This window comes from Furipterus horrens, unplaced genomic scaffold (genome assembly GCF_987537825.1).
Source record: "Furipterus horrens unplaced genomic scaffold, mFurHor1.1.pri manual_scaffold_3, whole genome shotgun sequence".
Taxonomy (NCBI): Eukaryota; Metazoa; Chordata; class Mammalia; order Chiroptera; family Furipteridae; genus Furipterus; species Furipterus horrens.
Genome location: NW_028327173.1, coordinates 163,713,539 through 163,737,138, shown reverse-complemented (window position 1 = coordinate 163,737,138; position 23,600 = coordinate 163,713,539). Strand labels below are relative to the sequence as shown.

At 36.5% G+C, this 23,600-nt stretch overlaps 1 protein-coding gene across 1 annotated transcript in view; it reads left to right on the top strand.

Moving 5' to 3' along the window:
• The first annotated feature begins 10,294 nt into the window (after window positions 1–10,294).
• Window positions 10,295–23,600, top strand: part of ICE2 (interactor of little elongation complex ELL subunit 2) — a 59,830-nt gene continuing 46,524 nt past the window's right edge. The window contains exons 1-5 of the mRNA XM_090272020.1: window positions 10,295–10,391; window positions 11,349–11,485; window positions 15,315–15,419; window positions 22,156–22,411; window positions 23,396–23,515. Coding sequence (XP_090128146.1) covers window positions 11,445–11,485; window positions 15,315–15,419; window positions 22,156–22,411; window positions 23,396–23,515 — 522 coding nt within the window. The 5' untranslated portion in view covers window positions 10,295–10,391; window positions 11,349–11,444. The remainder of the gene's footprint in view (window positions 10,392–11,348; window positions 11,486–15,314; window positions 15,420–22,155; window positions 22,412–23,395; window positions 23,516–23,600) is intronic.

Below are 23,600 nucleotides of genomic sequence, written 5' to 3'. Positions count from 1 at the left end.
ATCATTTTGGAGTTGGGGTTAAGAGTCAGAAACAATGTGCTCAGGGATCTTCTAAAACTCTTAAAACAGGGTGGCCAGTACTACTGGGACAAATTGTGTTTTTTATTATTAATAATAATGATAATACTATCCCTCCAAGGCACAAGTGAACTGTATAGAACTAACTGCATGTGTGTATAAACTTCACTGTCATCTCATTTTGTTGGATTTGAAACTTATGTGTTCTTCAGTTTTGTGTGTGCTGAATAACATTGAATAACTTCCAGAGTTGTAGAAAGTTATGCCAGTATGTTCAAAAGATAAATTAATAGGTCATATACCAACAGAGAGCATCATTCAAAGTACAGCCCTGCATACTCCATTTATCATTTCTCAAATAATTAAAATATTCATGATAAATACATAGCATTATAAATTAAAAACTACTTCCAATACTACATAATATGGATTAAAATTTTTAAACCAAATGAGATGAGGGACTTGCCTATCAATAGAGTGAGACAGGTAAAAGATAAAACATGTTTTTTTTTAATGACAGCAAACAACTATTGTTTTCATTATATTCTCCTCTGGAAGCAAGCCAGAAACAATCCCTTTATGTAACACAATTCTTCTGTTTCCATATTTGTAGTTCTTAATCTGTTACCTACCTGGTAACAACAACATGAGCCAGCTTTAGGGTCACATTTTACATTTTTGAAATACAGTTTTGTTCTCATATTTCAATATATCACTTTCCATAAAGTTAGTTAACCTCAGTGTAAATGTTGGCTTTGATTCTTCCATTTCACACTTGGAATACACATTCAGAGAAAACTTCACATACTTTCTTACAACCACAGAAGAGCATAATTTGGGAAAACTTTCCCTGTTGTTTAGATGAAAAAGAAGCCTTTGCCCTGTTGTTTTTGATAATAAAGACTATGGAAGTAGGCAGAAAAATCCCCCTCACACATATGTATACATATATACACACATATCCCTATACAAATACACATTATTGACAGTTTTACATACTATACCAGTTGATTGCCACTCTTTACTAATAAAGGGATAACACAGCAGAATCCCATAAAAACAGCTTTATACTATAGATTTGGATTATGTGCCCAGCAAGGCCATTGCAACAATAAGTCTTGATCTATTGCTAAGAGTCTACAATACAGGTCTTCATTCTATCCCTAAACATTAGTATTATGAAGAGGTTCCACCAGGTTTCATTAGAGTCTTTCCTATGATTGTTTGTTTCAAGAGACAAGGCTGACAAGCACTGGCTTGACAAAGCAATTGGTTTCCCTTGTGGGTCTCTTTGCTTTTTTGTTAGTGTAGGTGAGATCAGTTTTGTTGGACTCAGAAAATTTTAAACATAATCCAAAAGCCTGGTTTCATACCAAGGAGACATCATAGATGGGGGAGGGGAGGAGATCTTCATGTTTAAACAGTCAGAACTTAGAGCAATAAATATATTCATTCATTTATTTATTTCTAAATGAATGACAGAATAGTCAATCCAAACAGAAACGTTTTTTTCAGCTGTGAATCATGAAATGGAGTCTTGTGTTAAGAAAGTGAATATGAATATTTTAAGTGGATACCTAGAGAATCCGTGTTTGCTGTTTACATTTAGTATGTTTACTACATTAGCAGTAGCACACTTCTTTTTCTATGTTTCTTCAAGAACTAATGAAAAATAGCTTGCTCTCAGCTTTGACATTCTGCACATGCAACTAAATTCTCTCCCGTGTTGATGTGTGATTCCTTTCTCACTCGTTATTACTTCGGTGTGGAGGAACACTATTTCTAGGAACTTGGTCATCATTGAACAGATTGCATATGTAAGTGCAGGTAATTCTTGAGCATATCGTTAATATGATTTCACACACACAAAAAAAATTTGTATGTACTGTACACACCTCCCTGAATCCAAAATTCTCTTCTTACTACAATGGTTTGAAATCTCACATAAAACAGTGGTAAATGTTTAAACATTAGGACATTAGCTGGCTGCTTCTTTAAATGTACCTGTATTGTCTGCCTGCTCCTTTTGTGGAGATGTGTTTTTGTATTGGATGTTTGGGCCAATGGGAGGCTTCAAGCTACAACATATTTTCCCAGTTTAAATATATTTAACATATGACAAACCCCAGACAAGGCTTTTAATATGTATAAAGAACTGCAGTGTTAGGTGGTTTATTTGCAAACCGTTTTCAATGTTGTCCATTTTTATGGCACCTTTAACAATATTCTTGTTTCCAAAGTACAAAAAAATAGGTTAAATATCTAGCCATAACTGAATGTCAAGCAATAAAACAAATGACTTTTGTGTATAGACTTAAAAAAAAATACAAATTTTAGACATCTGCATGTAAATGCAATCTCTTGTTTACTGCTTTCTTCAACTCAAGCAATTGATTCCTTATTTACTATTAACTTAAGAACTTGTAATGGCCTGTAAACATTTTCTCTCTTACTCTTCTTTCAAATTTACCTTCATCCCAGCTTTTGAGTCATAATATTTAATGTTGTTCTGCACATCTCTATACAGTTAACTTTTTGGCTTTCATTCTGTATAGATAAGAAAATGTTATATTATAAACAGCCTACTCAGTGCAAATATTTATCTGTTTATCAAATCCACAATATGCTGTATAATACTGGTTTTACTATATAATCTATTTTAGACATAGCTGTTTAGAACTAGAGTGTGCTATTTTTGTGTTTTTCTGATGTGTGGTGCTAGATAAGTTACTTTTGTGAACAAAAAAACCCCCTTTTATTCCTAGACAATACCACCTTTGGGTCTTGTTAATTTCACTGAGTATAACTATATATTTGTATATATATACATATATATATATATATCTACCTGGGCCCAACTGGCAGCTGTATCAGAGTGCTGGATTTGGGACATGCTTTTCTCTTTAAATACATAATATCATTATATAAATTATTCTAGAGTGTATTTAATTAGGATAAAATTACTTCCTTAGTATGGATATTTGACATCTATAGGGTGAATTTGTTTATAAATATGGGTATATGAAATCTTATTGGCAGTTACTTTATGTTTGCTACTTGGCTTTATACCATATCTCCTGAGCTTAAAAATAATTTGCCAGGCCTACAAGATCCTAAAGAAACACTCTAGTTTAATGGAGTAATACTTTTTTTTCTTACTAAGGAATTATATTGTTGACACCTGACAGGGTTATGTACTTAGCTCCTATTATAGATAATAGGCATTTATATAAAATATCCTTGGTGGCTTGATGGCAGAATAAACCTTTTCCCTCCTACCTGAGCCATGAAAAGTATGAAGACATCCACTGTCATGGCAGAACATGGGTCATAAAGAAAATTCAACGAAGGATGTTCTATTCTAATACGACCTCAACCAGTTCCATGAACTGAGTGAAGGACCTTCATTTTAAAAATCATTTAATAATGAGCCTAGTTAAACTCTTTCACCTATTCTCCCAAGACCTATTGGCATTGTTAAAAATCAAAGTATATCAAATATCTAACTAAGGATGTAGTTAACCTTATTAAATATTGATTAGAATTGTTCTGTAATATTACTGAATTTGTAAGATCTTTAGCAAAGATTTTTGAGCAATTTATAAATGTAGAGCAAATGTTTCTGTTTACTGCACTTTTTGTAATTGAAGGTGATAAATTTTCAAGCCATGGTTATTGGCTTCCATGCACTGCATATTTACCCACAATTTAGACATTTTCCATTTTTATGGAAGAATTGCTATTACCTTAATTATAAATGCAATCATGTGGTTAATGAAAGCTAATGCGAATAGTTAACCTTTTAAAGTGAATTGGCTACAGTTTAGGGAGAAATCTCTTTTAATACAAATCATGTCATTCCTTATTGCTTTGCTTAGAAAGAGATGGAAACTTTTTTTTTTTTTTTAAGCACCATTCAGTATCCTAAGCTTCCTGAAGGCAGAGATTGTATTTCTTTGTGTCTGCACAATGGCCAGCACCTGTCAGCATTTGATAATTGTTAAATGACAACGTGTGCCCCAATTCAAGTTCTTTTTCTGGGTTGTTACAGTGAATTTACAAAGTATGCCAAGCCTTATGGTTAACACTGTCTTCTACAACTGAGTATTAAATACACATTTAAAAAGACCACATGAAATGCTGATTCTAATTGTGTGTAGGTCTTGAGGATTAAGCACACAAATTTCACAAAACTCTGTGAGTAACAAACTCAGCCTTCTGTAAATATACATGCAAGTTTGGAAACAGTAATACTGTACCTATAAATATATCTGTCTGTTTTGTGTACAGTATGTAAAAACTCCTTTTCTGCCACACTAAAAATGCAAGCCATTTATGGGTGTCCTAAAAATAGTATTGTACTAAAACTTTGCTAATGATCTTTATTGGCGGATCATCCAACTTTTCATATCATTGGGTTTTCTTTTCAATTCACTCTTACAGTAGTCTGCTTATTTCCAGCTGTTTGTTATTTTGTGTCCTGAATTTAAAAAAAAAAAATATTTTGATTCATTTTGTAAATACAAGCTGTAAAAAAAAGAGAGATTTAATGTTGTCTTTTAAATACTCCGATTTTCATTCTAATATGAATGTTGTTATATTGTACTTAGAAACTGTACCTTTAATATTACATTACCTTTATTAAAAGTGCATCGAACACATCAATTTTAGATGTGCTTTATGTACTGTTATCCTATAATAAAACTTCAGCTTCTAATGGAACACTTGCCTTGTTTTTTGTCTTCCTTTTTTTATTATTATACATAATTTTCCAGCTTACAACTTTTCTCTAGAGAACAGTCTAGTAGAACCTCGCTACTCAAAGTGTGGTCTACAGACCAGTAGCAGTGGCATCACCTGTGACCTTGACCTTATTAGAAATGCAGAATCCAAAGTACCATCCAGAACTACTAAATCAGTATCTGCATTTTTACAAGATCCCCAGGTGATTGGTTTGCATACTAAAGTTTGAGAGGCACTGGCCTCTAATATAGTACTTAAAAAAATAATCCATTCCCATATTGCAGAGGGAAAAACAAGTGCAAGGATAAAACTACCCTTTTGATCAGAGAAGGCAAAGAAAGGACTTCTAACTTGTGATCTAACATCTACTGATGGATAGAGGCTTCTGTGGCTACTTTCTATCTCAAAGGAGAAGGGTGCCAGGACTGATTCGTGATATCTGCTGAGTGTAGGAAGGGAGAAGTCCTGAATGCACACCATTACTTAGCCATCTGTGCTTCAGAAATCATTAAAATGTAACATCATAAATGCTGCTGAAGGCTTTAATGATGCCAGAGATTAAAAATCTGACTTTACCTGGGCTAGCATTCTCCCTCTCCAGACCCACCACTCCTCTTGAGTAAATTATATAGGAGTGAACCAATAAAGTTAATATCAGGTAAGTATCACACTCTTATAACAATGCAAAAATATTCTGAAGTCAGTATGAAGGCAACTAAGTTGGCCTTTTCACACACACACACACACACACACACACACACACTACAATACGTGTCTCTTGCACTCAGTAAAATAAATATTTGAATTGATCCCCCAAATTGCCCATGTAACAAAGTCCCTAATCCTGCTTTTATTTTCAACTACCTCACAGAATAGGAAGAATTGCATTATGCATGTGAAAGATTTGTGGACTGTCAAATTCCATATAATTATGAATATTCACCACCTTCCAGTATCTTCAGAAATTGAGAGTTAATGGAAATAGTGGAGTTTAAAATATGAAATCACTTACCTCTATGCTTTTGGCCAAACTCATACCTGAGCTCCTTCTGATGAAAACAATGCCTTACTTATGCTCAGTTCTCCATATGGATTAGCTCACTGCACTTCAAGAAGGGTACTTAAACAGAGTATAAGAGGGACAGACATCTTACACTTCTGTTTATAATGATACCATGGGATAATGAGATAAAGAAAGCAACTGTCAGGTTATTATTAAACTCTTGGAGACAAAGCCAACGAAACAATCAGACTAGTCAGTAAGACCTGACCACATATCTTAGTTGCTACTGTTACTACTAAGCTTTGTTTCATTGGGCAGGATCAGTCTAGCCCCTCAAAATTAGACTTCAACTTCTCATGTGCATTTGGATCAAATGGACTAGTGCAAAGCATGCCTTCTTCTCATGCCAGGTCTGAAAAGACTAGGCCATGCTCACGTGCTGGGGAGACGAATGTCTGATGTGCTGAGATGCAGGTATCTTGCACATTTCTCCGTCTTGGTTTGATTCACAAGAAGAAATATATCGTTGTCGTCGTCGTTGGCAGCCATCCGTCTCGAGAGACGATGGTGTAGCTTCTTAAGAGTCTATCTGCACCGCCGAGAATGGCTGTGCAGTCCGACTCGGGAGTGACATGGTATCTGTCTCCTCCCGGGTTGAATCGACATCTTGTGATGACGCTGAAGCTACAGAGCCTGGGCAGGGTAATATGGAGGGTCTGCTGTTGCCCATGCAGCAGACCCCCCCTCTCTTCGCAGCTGAAGGGTCCAAGGGAAAGACGGAGTCAATACAGCTTGGCCTCAGGTGCGCCGCAGGAGTTGCCGGTGTTGACTACAACGTCAAACCGCCTTAGGGACTCCGGCTCCGGATTTTCTGTCGGGGTTTACTCCCTTAGCCTTTCCCCTGAAGAGGTATGCCGCAAGGCAGCGGAGGTTTTTTGGAGTCAGAGTTTTCCTTCTCTGATGTGCCCTGACTGGAAGATCGAACCAGCGACACTTAGCTCGCAGGCCGACGCTCAATCCACTGAGCTAAACCAGCCAGGGCAAGAATATCTTCACAAGAAGAAATATATACCTAATAACAATTATGACAACTTTACTTAGCCAAGTGCTTGCAGTTTTAAGCATTCTTGAAATTTTGGTTTGACGGAACATTTTACATACTCAAAATAAGTACTATTATAAATTATTTCAGATTGAAATTGGCTTCTCATTCAATTTCTGGGTTTGTTTGTTTCTCAGTTTAGCAGAAGTAGAAAACCAAAGCTTTCTTCTGCTTAAAATTCCAAACAATAAAACAGTACACTCACTTAGGAAAATAGTTTGGCAGCATCTTGAAAAGTTAAGCATAAATTTATCATACAACCCAACAATTCCACCCCTAGGTATCTTACTCAAGAGAAATAAAAACGCAAAGTTCACAAAGACTTGTACACAAATGTTCACAGCAACATTGCTCATAATAGTCAAAAAGTGAAAACTTTAAATGTTCATCAACTGTCAAATAAATGGATAAACAAAATGAGGCAAAATGGGCTACTATTCAGTTACAAAATACTATAACCTGCTACAACATGGATAATCCTCAAAAATATCCTGCTAAAAAAAAAATCCAAATGCAGAAGACTACATGGTATGTAATTTAATTTATATGAAATGTTCAGAGATAGAATGCAGATTAGTGTTTTCCTGGTGTTGACGGTGACAAGCATTGACGGGAAATGGGGACAAATGATTTTCCAGGGTAATGGAAATGTTCTAAACTTGGTAATGTTGATAGTTGCAAAACTCCAAAACTCTCTGCACTTACTAAAAATCACTGAATAGCACAACTAAAATTGGTGAGTTTTACAGTAGGTAGATTATATCTCAAAGCTTGCACACATGCGTGCGCACATGCATGCACGCATGCACGCGCGCGCGCACACAGTTATCACCAAGAATAAAGTCCAAAAGCACAAATTCTCTAGCATGACATGAAGACCCTCTCTAGACTCCACTCCACACACACACACACACACACACACACACACACACACACACACACACTCACAGAGCAAGGCAGTGACTTTTCCCCTTCCCCAGAACATGCTGTTCACAGTTATGTGATTTTTCGCACCTGGAAATGTACAGTCCCTTCTCAGCAAACTTCTACTCATCCTTCAAGATATAATGTATATCACACTTCCCTGAAATGGTCTCTAAAGTGTCTCAGTCATCAAAATGAGTTCCTTCCTCATTGTGTTCCCATAGGATCTTCTATAATGTGTATATCATTTCTTATTTTTATTATATTCACTTGTTTTCAATGCCACATCCACTGTGTTGTGGGTTTGGCGGGGGGCAGAAAAAGTATATACTAATAGTTACTAAGTGTTGAACATTTACTCTTTGCATATTTACTCATTTACATATTCTAATCCTCACTACAGTCTTGTAGGTGAGCTATTATTCTCTCCTCTACTTGCACTGAAAGAGGAAACACAACATGTTCTAGGATCACACTGCCTGTAAGCAGGAAACTGAGACCAAACCTATATATGTTGTACTCCCCAAATCCATGTCCTTTTCACTAAACTGCTTCTGGCTTGCAAAGCAGAGCATATAGGGAAAACAAGGATGCATATATTTAATATATTGTAATGGAAAAAGTTATGAGACCTGATTTTTTAAGCTTTATTTTTTTTAATTTTTATTGTTATTCTATAACGGTTGTCCCAGTTTTTCCCCCTTTGCCGTCCTCGGCCCAGCCCACCCCCTTCTCCCATAGTTGATCACCACACTGCTGTTCTGCAACCTGATTTTTAGAATCAGCTTTATCACATTGACCATGCAATGTTGGAAAACTCACTTGACAATCTGGGCCTTGGTTTTCTTATCAGGAAAACAAAAGGGTTGGATTAGATAATGTCCAAAGTTCCTTCTGACTCTAAAAATTCTGATTCTCTGTGTTATCTTGCAACCACTGGAACTCAAAATACACCAACACAGGCCATCTCTGGTGACGTTACCATAGCACACTACTGGGAGCTGGTGCATCCCAGGTGCATGAATGCTTACACAATTCTGGAGTAGTCCTTGAACAGCTGTGGAAGACTGGAACAGGACTCCCAACTCTGACCGTGACTGCATGCTTTGTGAGAGTACCCAACACATTAACACCTGCATTGCCTTGTGTCCGTGTCCATCCTAGCAGAGCCCATCAGTATCACTCACCTAATAAGAAGTACTACCTGCAGTGTCAGGCATTGCACAGGTTGATCTGCAAGCACTCATAAGCACTGTCTCCTAACCAGCCTCTTCCCTACAATTTATTCACTACCTTGCCAGATAAAGTTTCCTGAAACATAGAAGATCTGATTGTGTCATTCCTCTTCTTATAAGCTCCCCTCTCCTGCCAGCATTCTATTTCTTATACAATAAAGTCAAAATCCGTAGTCTGGCTTATAAAATCTTCTGTGGTCTGTTCCCAACCTACTTTTCCAAACGTCTTCCTACTACTCTTCATAAACCTTGCTTTCCAGGCAAATAAATTACCTCAGGTTCCTTATATTTAAAGGAGGTTTTTAACATAAGCATAATTTTTATGTTAACATATTTTAAACACTGTAAATCATTCTAAAATTTAGAACACACTTTCCTGATAGCACAGAAACTGGACGCTGTTCATACAATACATTTATGTAACTCCTTGTGCTGGTTTCTGTCTAAAATGCCTTTTCCAATCATCTTCATACTTCAGATTCCTCAAATGAGCTGACATGTCAACTGCCCAATGTGGTAACTGACATATAAGTATTCAATACATGTCTTTAGCTATTCAAAGCTGTTTTCTGTCCCTCTCACTAGTAGCATCTCTCCCTCTCTGTACTCACATAATCTTTTAGATACACCTCTCTTACTTATCACTTCCTATTTTGTTTTATAATCATTTCAAGTGGATGTCTTAGATTCCCAATGATCAAAAGCTCTTGGAAAAAACAGTATTTGGCCTTATTCTTAGGCATACCCAGCACTATGCACAAATTAAAGTGTTCAATAAATCTTTCCTTAATGAATGGGGGTGAGGGGGGAGCTAGCCTGAGAGCCAGTGAGGCCGCTGGTGGGAACTGACATTTAAATCGGGATAAGGCTGGAGAGCTACTATGTGCCAGGTACTGTGCGGAGCACAGTTCATCGCTTACTCTATTGAATCCTTTCAAAAACCCTACTAAGTATGTATCTCAATTTTACTAATTAGGTGTCAGGGTTTGGGAAGTTAAAACCCTGAGCTAAGGTCAAACGATGAGTCTGTTGCGGTCTTTCCCGTACCATACTTGTCCCCGGCCCTCCTTCCTATTTATCATATTCCGCTAGGTGGAGGACGTTTTGCCACAAGCAGCCCCCAGCCCTTCCACCCGCAAGTCCCAGCAAGCACTATCTGGCAGCTTCCGGCTGAACTACTCAAGAGTACGGATCGGAGAGCGGCCCTACGGAGTCGCTGGGGCCCCGCCCGCTGCGTTGCGGGCTGACGTCATCACGCTGTGCCGAGGCGGTGCGGGCACGTCCTTTAAATAAGAGCTTCCCAAGGCGCTCGCGGCAGTGTGTGGCGTGGGGACGCGGCCCAGGCCGGAGCCGCAGCCGCCGCGAGGTGGGCAGAAAGGCTGCTTTGCAGCGGAGACTCGGAAGGAAGGGCGCTGCACTGCAGGCGGGCGGGCTGTTGAGGGGCGGGAAGAGGGAAGATGGCGGCACCATCCGCCGAGACGGGGCGCTCGGCTCCCGGTCCTGGCACGGCTCATGCCCTCTGCTTATCTGTACCTCTTACCAGCCCTCCTGGAACCTTGTTTCTCTTCCCCTTTAGTCCCCTTGCCCTCAGCCATTCCTTTTGCCGTCATTGACTCCCTGTCTCATACACCACCCCGGGTCGAAGTGTGAGATGCGGGTTAAGTGGGAGCCGGTCAGGCCTGCCCACTGCCCAGAGACCTACTCCTCAATTTGTAAGTTTCTCATCTACACCTTATCAGTCCGCCCAGAGTGACAGGAGAAGCACCGAATCTGGAGTGGTCAAGCCTGATTTGTAGTCCGGGTGATTCCTCTAAGTGACCCTGTGAAATATCACTTGAGTTGCCTGGACTACAGTCTCCTCAAAAGTGAGGTTCTCTCTGAAAGATTTTTAATGTCCAGGAAACTTTTGACCTGCGTTGCTTCCTGAATCTGCCCCGTAACAGGGTATGATTGGGAAACCCAAAGCAGATTTATTTTGACAATCAGAGGTTGGGGGAGAGTTGAGTTAAGACACAGCTCCATGCCATTAAGTGATGCAGTGTGGAAGCAATGAGAACGCGGTTCTGTTTCCGCCCTTATTTTTGCAGTGAGCGTTCTGAGAGGGACACTCCTGGAGTAAGTTACATGGAGAAGGCCTTATCCTACATCATTGCTGTTCTACAAAGAGCCTCTGGGACATCCATCTGTCTGTTGTAGACTTTTAGGTGTCCTGTCAGTTTTAGGGTAGGTGTTAGGAACAGATTCTTCCTCACGTGAGTTAACAGTACCTGGTCCACCCAAACAGTCACCTGCTTTTAATGTTGACCTTTTTATTTTTCCTCAGGGGAGCGTTGATTCTGCAGAAATCCCGTCTCTGCTGGAGCCTGCATTGCCAGGCAGCAGAATTGTGAGCTGGAGTGAAGCAGAAGTCTATAAGAGTATGAGCTCCATTGTGGCCATGAGTGAACCAGGGCTGAACTGGTGAGCTACGTCTGCTTGTAATCGCATAAAGAACTAAAGTGCGACTGGGCTGGTTTAGGAGAGGAGGCTTTCCAAACTAGAGATTTGAGGAAATAGAAAATATAAGTTCAGTGGCTCAGAATTTCCCCCATTCTTCACATTACTTTTGAGTAATAGCTAACAGCACTTCATCTTCTAAAGTGGCAGTTCAGCACTCAGATTGCTACGAGGTATAATTCCATCATGTATTTATTGTGGTCTCTGTGAAGGAGAGATGCTGGAATCTTCTTGTGTCCAAGAACCTTACCAACTTCTGTACAAGTAATAAAAAGACACCACCACCACCTGTTTTAAAAGTAGACAAGCTTCTTTTTATTATGTTGGAATCTATATCAAGTGACCATGTAAATGCATAGACTATTTTAGAAGTGTATGAGAACTTCACAAATAGAGGGCTCAGTTAAGTAACATAAGTGACTTTGTAGAGATCTAATTTATATATGTACTGCTTTAGATTAATTTAACACATGTTTACCGGGCATCTGCAATTTGCTAGCCATGGAGAGTACAAAAGTTACAAGAGATTATAGAGATAATTAAAATAGTCTTGATTCAAAGAAGATGCAGTCAGTATGTGTTCAATAAGTATTTGCTCATTGCAAGCAATACTCCATTCTCCCAAGGAACCCACAATCCCTAAGACCCATGACTTTGTTTTTATATCATATGCAAAAACCTTAAAATGTAATGAGATGGCACAGATACAGTACCATAATAGTAGTAAGAACTACACTGGTACATAGCAAGTAAGACATTCTAATTTTACCATTTATACTTTAATCATCGTTTTTTTGATAAATGCCTTTAAAAACAGTAAGAAATGAGTATGGAGCAAATATGCTAAAATTTTCCACTTGGGGAATGGGCCAGCCAGAAGTTGCCGTTTAATTAGAGGTATACATATTTGTGCTCTTTGCCATGAAGTGTGTGTTCAGTTGCAGCACAGATACTCTTATATAACACTGACATTGTGAAACCAAGTGTGGTTTAGAGCCTTTGCACAGTATTGTAGCCCTCGAACTATCCTCTTCCACAGAGTTCTACTAATCTTCATCTTACCAGGTTAATTATTCTTAGTGTTTTTGGTTTTTAATTCCCTTATTCAACTGGCATTTATTGGATGTATACTAATGGAAAGCATTGACTATAGTAGCCTCTAAATTATTTATGTTACGAAAAATTATATATGACCTTAGAAGTGGTTTTAGAAGAAATACGCCATTTATCACATTTGCCAAGTTAAGGAAAATAGAAAGATAATGCAGTCTTTGTAGTGCATGAAACAAATATAAATGAGAAGCATTTTCTGTCAGTAACCAAGATAATTTTGTGCCCGGAGCCAGAGGTGAGCCATGCTCCTGACAGGCCTTTTATTGTACTTTAATCTCTACTGTCTTTAACTCTTTAGTATCTCTGACATTTACTTAATTGGTTACTAAAGGAAACGTAAGGCTGATAGTTGGAATTCGACAATTTCAGAATGGGCCTAGGCTAAAAGCTATCTAAGAAGGAAAATATCTAAACAAATACATCTAGTATATGGAATTAAAATTATTAAGAGGTGGAATCCAATCAAGCTGGCCTCTTTGCAAAACCACATCAAAATTACAACTAAAGTACTGTATAGAACAACCATCAACCAAAACTGTGAGGAAATTGAGTTGAATGGAACTCCTGATAACTATGGAATTAAACCACATCCATTGAGACAGAGTTGGCAAGCTGGTGCCACATCTGAGACTCCATCAACCCAGCTAACACTACTTGACCCGCCTTGGAGATCCCCAGAAACTCCAACCCACCCAACTTATGGGCTTACCCAAGCTGTTTTTTCATATGAATGGCTGGTCTTGGCTCCTGCTTCAGAACTTTCTAAATCCTATCAAACAAGCAACAGCTGGCCTCAGTGAGCCTCAGTCCTGGCACTAGCAGCAGCCAACTTAGATTCACAGCTTGCCTTCCCCTGGGAATCTCCAAGTTCAGCACAAGTAGCAGCCATCTCAGATTGCTTTATAGCTCAGTAGGGTGCCCCAGACAAAACACAGGAGGGGGCTAACCATGGTGTGTACCACCCGGGAAACCCTAGGGCCAACACACAGGGTAGACAGCTACAGATCACATTGGAACACCACCCTGCCCCTGCACAGTTGATCCTCCACAGATGGTTGATATTGGTGGTCAGTGGTCACACCAGTCTTTGCAGCTGACTGGCCAGGGTAAATCCCTCCCACTGGTCTGCCAACAGCAACCAACCCTCGACTACAAGGGGAGGGTGTACTCAGCCCACATTGATGGTGCACTTCAAGTATCCAGCTTGGGTGATGGAAAGGCTGTGCCACTGGTTCCTACAGGACACCTACTACATTAAACTGCACTACCAAAACACAGAGTCAAAGCAGCTCTACCCAATACAGAAACAAACACAGAGGCAAAGAAACATGGCCCAAATGAAAGAACAGAACAAAGCCCCAGAAAAAGAACTAAATGAAATAGAGATAGCTAACCTATCAGATGCAGAGTTCAAAACATTGGTGATAAGGATGCTCAGAAAAATGACTGAATATGGCCACAAAATAAAGGAAGAAGTGTAGGTTATACAAAGTGAAATAAAAATATACAGGGAACCAACAAAAGGAAGTCTGGATTCAAATCAACGATTTGGAACAAAAGGAAGAAATAAACATTCACCCAAAGCAGAGAGAAGAAACAAGAATTGAAAAAAAAAACAGTATTTGGAACCTTTGGACAACTTTAAATGTACCAACATCTGAATCATGGGGGTGCCAGAGGAGAAGAGGAAAAGGAAGAAATTAAAAACTTATTTGAAAAAATAATGAAAAAACACTTCCCTAATTTAGCAAAGGGTATAGACATACAAGTCCAGGAAGTACAGAGAGTCCCAAACAGGTTGGACCCAAAGAGGACCACACCAAGACACATCATAATTAAAATGCCAAAGGTTAAAGATAAAGAGAGAATCTTAAAAGTAGCAAGAGAAAAGCAGAGAGTTACCTACAAAGAAGTTCTCATAAGACTCAGCTGATTTCTCAAAAGCAACTTTGCAGTCAGGAAGGGACTGGCAAGAAGTATTCAAAGTGATGAAAAGCAGGGACCTACAACCAAGATTAGTCTATCCAGCAAAGCCATCATTTAGAATGGAAGGCAGATAAATTGCTTCCCAGACAAGGTAAAGCTAAAGGAGTTCATCATCACTAAGCCATTATTACGTGAAATGTTGAAAGGACTTATTTAAGAAAAAGATCAAAAGTGAACATTAAAATTGCAACAAATTCACAGCTATCAAGAACTGAATCTAAAAAATAAAAACAAAACAAACTAAGTAAACAACCAGAACAGGAACAGGATCATAGATACGGGGATCTTATGGAGGGTTATCAGCTGGGAGGGAGAAGGGTGAGAAATGGGGAAATGGTGCAGGAACTAAGAAGCATAATTGGTAGGTACAAAATAGACAGGGGGAATGTTAAGAATAACATAGGAAAGAGTGAAGCCAAAGGACTTTCATGCATGACCCATGGACATGAACTAAGGTGGGGGGGGCGGTTCTGGTGGGAAGTGGGTTACCAGACAGAGTGGGGTGAAGGTAAAAAATTAGAACAACTGTAATAACATAATAAAACATACTTAATATTTTAAATTATTAAGAGGTGGTTGTGTAGGAAAGGGGGTGTAGAGGGCATGTAGTTATTATAATTTGATACCATTATGCTGCTTACTCTAGCATGAGATTTTGAATTGTCAAATGCAAGTAAATTACTCTGTTTCACAGGGATGTCTCCTCAAAAAATGGCTTTAAGACATTTTTCTCTCGAGAAAATTATAAAGATCATTCCATGGCTCCAAGTTTAAAAGAACTGTGCATTTTATCTACCAGGTAATATATTTACTCATTTGGTTAACAGTTTCCATATTTGGTTGTTATTTTTTCTGATAGTTCAAATTTTATATCTATCTATATCTACTATTAAATTACAAAAATACAAAATTTTAAAAAACAGAGGAACCCAGTACCAGAGATGACCACTCTTTCCTATATATCTTTTCAGACCTTTCTCCACATTTGAACAAATAGATACATATTAAAACAAAAATAGGTTCCTATTATTTTGGATTAGCCAGAAAGTCTGTTTAGTTTCTTCCATAAAATACAAAACGTTTTTTATTTTCACCAATAACTTTATTAATTTGAATATTTTGAGTATGTTGGCTATCACCTGCAATCGGCTTCTAGTGAATAGAGGTCTGGGGTGCTGCTAAACATCTTCTAATGCATAAGACAGCCCCACAGAAAAGAATTATTTGGCCAAAATTTCAGTAGTACTAAGAAACGTCGCAAACCACTTTTGACACGTTCGATCAGTCACAGCACCTTCTCCATACACTGCACAGATCTCTTTGTGCATTTCAGTTGTTTTTACCTTTCTCGAAATAATAAAACATAATGGCAAAAAAGTCACATGTTTTCTATCTTCAATATTAAAATGGCTGCACAAAAATTTACCAATTTTGATATATTTTTTTTAAATGCACACAGATATGACAGCTGTCACAATACAATGTAACCAGATTGTTTTGAATGAAGTTAAGGACAACTAAGCACTACTAGAGCCATTGTAAGGAAAAAACCTAAACAAACTTTTTGGCTAACCCAATACTATATAATACTATAAAACTTACAGTTTTTTCATTTAAAATAATATTTCCTATGTCTTTCTATGTATCTGCATATAACTCAATCTTCTTAATAATTGCATATTCATTATGCAAATATACTTTTAAATTCATTTAGCTAGTCTTGTAAAATGTTCGCGTTTCTCTTTTGAAATTATAAACTACATCTATGAACTTTTTGTAATCATTTCTGAGATAAGTTCATATAAATTGAATTGTTTAGATGGTATATTTTATTAGAAAAATATTTTATATTTTCATAAATAATGCTAAATTGCCAGATTTTTTTTTTTTCTTCTCTGGTATGAAAATGCCCATTAATTGATAATTTGCCCTTCTCACTGCTTGCCTAACTCTTAACAGCTCTTCCTTCCTTTGTGATTGGTTATTTATCCTGTATTGTGGATGAATCTTGAAACCAAGTAATCAGGTTTACGAGAAAGGAGTAAATATGCCAAATGAGGAATTAGGAAGCTCACCTAGGGGAGCTCAATGTTTACTTTCGTCCTTTGTCCACTCCTTTTGCAGTAGAGAAAGTATGTTTCCAGTCTCTTCATTGAAAGGGACCCCATCTTTTCCTGCCTTCTCAGTACCCTCTCTGTCAATCAGCATCCGCTCTTATTCCTATATCTTTGTTCTGTCTTGATCAGTACAGGCATGCCTCATTTTATTGGGCTTCACAGGTGTTGTGTTTTTACAAATTGAAGGTATGACTCACTTTATTGCAAAACTTGCTTTATTAAGGTGGTCTAGAACCAAACCCACAATAATCTACAAGGTATATCTCTATTTAAGTGTTCATGTCTTTCCTGTCTTTAATACCTGGACTCCAGATTCCCTCCTAGTTACTTTCTTACCTCTTTGTCCATTTATACTTAGACTCATTTAAAGATTTGTATATGCTTGCTGAGAAGAAATGAGGGACAAAAATACTGTAATGTTCAGAAACAACAAAATAGCAATAATAAGTCCTTCCCTATGAATAATTACTTTAAGTGAATTGAACTCCAATCAAAAGACAGATTGGGAGAAGGGATTTAAAAATCTATAAAAATCTTCCCTTTGTTGTATAGCTCACTGGAATTGCTTTCACAGAACATCCTACTCTATCTGGCTTCCACCTTTACTATTCTACTAAGACTGCTCCTCTCAAGGTCAGTAAGCTATTGACTATGGAGATATATTACTCTCCTAGTTTTCCTCCTAGTCTGGTGACTGGTTATTTCTCAGTTTTGTTTGCCACCTTCATTGTTAGGCTTACCATGCAGGCTCATCAGACTCTGGATCTTTTAAAAAAAAACTGATTTTGCACTCTCAGCCTAACCTTTTGAATTTGAACCTTTGAGGATGTGTCTGTGAAATCAGTTAATTAGCCCTGTTGATGGTCATTTAGGTCATCTCTGTTCCTTCTATAAACAGTGAGCATCCTTTTTATACATGTGCTGATATAAGGACTAGGATAAATTTCTATAAGCGGTAGGTTTGTGTTTTTTATTTTGATACATATTGCCAGATTGCCTTAAAAACACTAATGAAACAAGTGCTTTTTTTGATTCCATCAAATTAACACATAGGTTCACATAAAAGCAAGCAAAAGTTGTATTAAAAGGCAATTTCAGAAGCAATATTCTTCCCGAACTGCATAATCATGTCTTGGCTAATACCAGTTACAGACGAGTAAGACAATAGATTCATTATGAATGTGCATCTATGGATATATTGTTAAAGCTTTTTCTGTTATTCAACTTGTACTGTGTCTTAGGGATAACTAATTTTGTTAAAACTTAATAATTAAATAAGGAATTGTCTTTTTTTTTTTAAATATAAAATACCTATCAATTCTAGTATCCCGGTACTTAGTGAACACAGAGCTTTACCTTAAAAAAAATTTCTCACAATTTTAAGAATTTTTATCTCAGTCTTCATTTTCTTTTTATCAGACTAAAAATTTCTGATATTAATATTTTCTTATCCTGCCACTGCTTCTTAATTATTTTAATGGTTCTTTACAAGTCCACTTCTTGTTCAGTATATTCCAGGTGTGCCAGACTATAACCTGGGTTATGTAAGGGAGAGGACATCTTACTGGCATTTGGGCTCACCTAACTCCTAGATTTTTTTTCCCCTAGAATATGCTTGTTTTTCTTTAGATTTCTATATAGCACAAAATAATTTGTTATTATAATTTACCTTTTGGTATAGAAAAATAAAGACAAAGGCATTGATTTCATGTATTTCTAGTCTTTATTGCTAACCTTGAGTTTTATTAAGTTTTCCAGTAAGGATTGGATTTTCAGACTGTATTAATTTACAACGGTTTTCTTGATTGGAAACTAGGGAGAATATAAAGTTTTTGTAGCCTTAATTTTGTATTTTTATACTCGAACATTTGGGGAAGTATTAATATCACTAATTACATGACTTTCAACAATGTGAAGTTTTTATGCAATTCTTCATTGAAAGGTAAACATTTGCCTTTTTTTTTAAAGTGTCCAGTTGTAGGCATTTATACTGAGTTTCTAACAAGGGAGGAAGTAGCTGTAAATGGAAAAACATTAATCAACTTTTAACATGTTTAATATAGAAAAGTAAATCAAATTTGGGAGGTACAGGTAGACTTCAGATGAAGACTAGAAGCAAGCACCATTTCCAAAGCTACTTAAAGAAGCTGCCCAAGCCAGTAGACTTAAAAATTAGGAAACTTGAAGTTTTGAATTCGTCCTTTTTTCCGTAGAAACTTTAAGTAAAAAAAGAAGAATGAGTAGTAGACAAAATGAAGAAGGAAAACTTCAAACCATCAACTGATATAAAATATAATGCTGTAAATGTGGATAGAGAAACCCTGTCAGATGCTTTTGGCTTGCACCCTGATGAAGATTTTGACAGCACTGCACACAGAAATGATCTTGATGTGCTGCCATTTCATTCTTTGCTGAGTGTAGCCAATTTAAACTGCTAGAATTTCTTGACATTCCTACTCTGGCATATCTGAGTCAGCATCTTGTTGCTGCAGCAGCTTAATTAAATTTGCCAGTTTGTGCCACAAGGACAGACATGTTCTCATATTCAGAGTGACACGTGTGAAACAGTATTGTTAAGAGTTGTGGACACAATACTGTTAGGTTTGAATAGCTCTCAAGACATATTCTAGTGAGAAATCAATTTGCTGTGATACATTTCTCCCAAGATCAGCAGTTAATATTCATTTTGTTAACCTAAGATATGCTTATTTATATACAGTTATTGGAGAAACTTTAGTTATTATGTCTTCTTTCACCTCTATTATTTTCAGAGCCTGTCTAAGCATTTTAATTTTAATTTGCATAATTCTTTTCCCACTCACTAACCACCTCTCTTGATTAGTTTTCCATCCATAATTTAGCTCTAAGAGAGTGGTCTTGAATATTTCTGCTTTATTTTGCGAACCTAGGTCTTTTTCTAAAAACTTTGGAATTTTTACCACATTTATTCTAATATTGTAAAGATGATCTAAAACAAGTCAGTATTAATTTTGGATGGGGCTTAACTCACCCTTTGTCCAGATACATACCTAGGTTGGTAATTCTCAACCTTATCAGGCCAAAGCCCTTCCATTTTTCATAAATATTTATAAGAAATAAGATACTTCCTTTACCAGCCTGAATTGAAATTCATAGCTAATAATAACTACAGATACAATATTTAGAAATAATGTCTTAGATATATAAATGTGAATGAAAGAATAATTTATATTCTAATATTTAACTGCCTAAATACTGCACTAGAAGATACAATAAAGTAGTCAAATGCACCAGCTAAAATGAATAAGGTTGGATTTAAAAGAAGTAAGTTAAACTATACTATAAAGCAGTGATTTTTCAACTGGTGTGCCTCAAGAATTTTTAAAATATGCAATACCTGACTATTTTGTCAGGGGCACTGACCTCTTTTCCCTAACATTGTTAAATTAAAAAATGACAACAGCCAACAAAGCAATAGCTGTCCAGTGCGAATGAATCAAAAGTATACCTAATTTTTGTCTGATCAGCAAAAAATACATTTTTAGTACATTTTTTAGCAGCAGAATTTTAGTAATTAGTTTATGTGTGTCATGAGATGAAAAAGGTTGAAAATCACAGCTATTAAAGAATCATAAGAAAATCAAAGAGAGTAAAATGTATTGTTAAGATGAATAATAACAAGCCTTGGATGGGTAGCTCAGTTGGTTAGAGTATCATCCCAATGTGCCAGGTTTGTGGGTTTGATCTCCTGTCAGGGTGCATACAAGAATCAATCAATACATGCATAAATTAAGTGGAACAGCAAATTGATGTTCCTTTCCCTCCCCTTCTCTCCCCTCCCCTTCCCTTCCTCCCCATGTTCTCCTTCGCTTCCTCCCTTCCTTCCTCCCTTCCTCCCGCCCCCCCAAATCAATAAATAAAAAAATAAAAGTAATAACAGACAAGACTTATTTGTATATGATAACAGAAAGCCTGAAGAGACCTTTGAAAGTTGTGCAGGGCACCATCATACATTACAGCAGGTAGTATTCCTCACCTCTAAATGCCTTTAATTCTTTCCCTCTTTTTTGACAACCCAGATGCATCCACAGGCTTCCAAATGCCCTCAGGTAATTAATACTATCAAATTAAGAACCACTGCTCTGGATATTTCCTGCCCCTCCCCTCTCTCCTTCTTAATCCCTGATCTTGATGTCCTTAGGATTTTGCTCAGTCACCCATTCAGTGTGTTCAGTTTGGAAACCTGAGAGCTCCGTAGTCACATTGTATTGATGTACATATTTACTTTTCTTTCTTCCCCATTCATTTGATCTACTTGATTGTAAGGTCCTAGGAAGTAGAGATTGTATCGTGCTCAATTCTGTTTATATCTCTAGTACCCAACATAGGTCTGGCACATGGTAGTCACTCAATAAATATTAATTAATGGAGGAATAAAGAATGAATCAACAAACATTTCTCTTTCTCATTAATTTTCCTTTCTCTTGGATTATCGTTGTATTTTAATTTGGAACCAAATCATAGGGAATAATTACTGTCATAGAAATTAGAGTTGTTGAGGCTAAGAAAATATTTGTGTGTGTGTGTGTACTTTAAAACTTATTTAAAATGTAGATTATAACAACTGAATATCAGGAATAAAGTCAGATTATGAACAAGATAAGAAATTTGTACTCATACACTTGAATTGGAGTGGTAAGTGATTTTTTTTTTAAATTGAGGGTAGCATTTCATAAACAAATATGGTAACAGGTTCTCTAGCTACTCACTCCAGTACATTTCGTTATAGATATGCCAAGATTTCTCTTTTGTATCCATACAAGCGTAAAGTCATTTCCATGGATTCAGCCATGTACACGAGTGATAGAGGATTATACCACTTTTCTAAAACCACTGCTGCTTTCATAAAATATGACACACAGATGGAATTTTCTTTTTATTTCTTAAACCATTAAAGCAGAGGAAACCAGTGAATTAGAATCTCAATGAATTAGTTAACTTCAAGCTTGTGACCACATCGTACCCTGCTCTCTATGGCTTTTGTTCATCATAGTAACTGATATGTCTTACTGAAAAATTTTAACATTATAAAACAACTAAAATGTAAACATGAAATATCTACATATATAATTGGCAAGAGTACCTCTCTTCAATAGAGGGGAAAAATCTTACAAATTGAATAATTTGTATAAGGATTAAGCCTCTTCCTCTCCATCAGATAATTGAAGGTGAGTTTGCACTGCGATCCTATCCTGCAGAATACTTAATTTACACCAAATAGCTAAACATGAAAATGCAGGTGGCAAAGTTAGATAATAATTCAGAATTTACTGTGTTAATCATGCTATATTCTCCCTGGTAATTAAGAATCATAAAGTTCCATGATAGTAATCTTCATGTGAAAAGCACATATTTGTAAATTGTATTTTTTTTTTCCAGGCGTATAGGAGAAAATTTGAATGCCTCAGCAAGTTCTGTAGAAAATGAGCCGGCAGTTAGTTCAGCAAATCAAGCAAAGGAAAAAGTTAAAACCACAGTTGGAATGATTCTTCTTCCAAAACCAAGAGTTCCTTATCCTCGTTTCTCTCGTTTCTCACAGAGAGAGCAGAGGACTTATGTGGACTTATTGGTTAAATATGCAAAAATTCCTCCTAATTCCAAAGCTATTAATAAAAATGACTACTTGCAGTACTTGGTATGTATTCTGTTCTTCAGCTTCAGTAAAAAACAAAAATTAAAGTTAGGAAATATTTTAAATTTGCTTTTGTGTTTTTAGGTGCAATCATAGGAACAAAAATGGAAAATGTAGGGAGGTTAATTGATGGACAAATTGGTGCTTTCATTCTTTTGTTGGTTCTGGTGCAGTTCAGGCATTTTGTTTTTTTCTTTGCATGGGTCAAAGAACCAATTCAAAGTTTTTGTTTATTACTTTAAGTAGTTTCCAAACTCAACCATATAAATGATGCTGTACTGACATTGTTGCAAACTCTGCTTTTATCTATGATTGCTTCCTTAAGATAAAAAAATTTTAAAATAAATCTGCCATATCAAGAGCTATACATGCCTTTAAGGCTTTGATATGCATTTACACATGGGTAAATTGTTCTGCAAAAAAGTTTAAACCAATTTGTTTGTACCAGTATTGTATAGAAGGTATTTTTGTTTGTTTTGTTTTTCAATATCTTCACTTATAGTGGGCATTACTTTTTTTTTTCTCCTCTAATAGGGTGAAATGGTGATCCCTTGCTTTACATTAATTTACGATGATTGCTAATAAAATAAGTATTTCTCATGTGTTTATAAGCCATCTCTGTTTCTTTTATAATTTCCCTATTCATTTTGTTTGTTCGTTTTTCCATTTGGGTGTGGTTTTTTTGTTGTTGTTAATTAAGAACATTTTATAAAATAAGCTTACTAATTTCAAAGTGTGCATTATAGTATTAGTCGTTTTCTATTTTTGAGGCGTTTTTAGTAACAAGTTTGTCATTATTATATAATAATTTTAATTAGGCTTTTTTGTGTGGTTTTTGCTTTGGATGTGATTATTTTAATTATTTAATAATTATTATTTAATTCTTTAATTATTTTTTAATTCCAAATTATCAGTGCAGTGATTGAGAAGAGATTGTTTTTAACGAAACTGCTTATTCTACAACATGTCTACTTTTTAAAAAATTAGGATATGAAAAACCATGTGAATGAAGAAGTTACTGAATTCCTAAAGTTTTTACAGAATTCTGCAAAGAAATGTGCACAGGATTATAACATGCTTTCTGATGATGCACGTCTCTTCACAGAGGTAAAAAAAAAAATTAACATTTCCTTAAACTGCCGAGTAATAGGCAATAGCATTTTAAAGTATGTGATGATCCTGCCAAATGCAT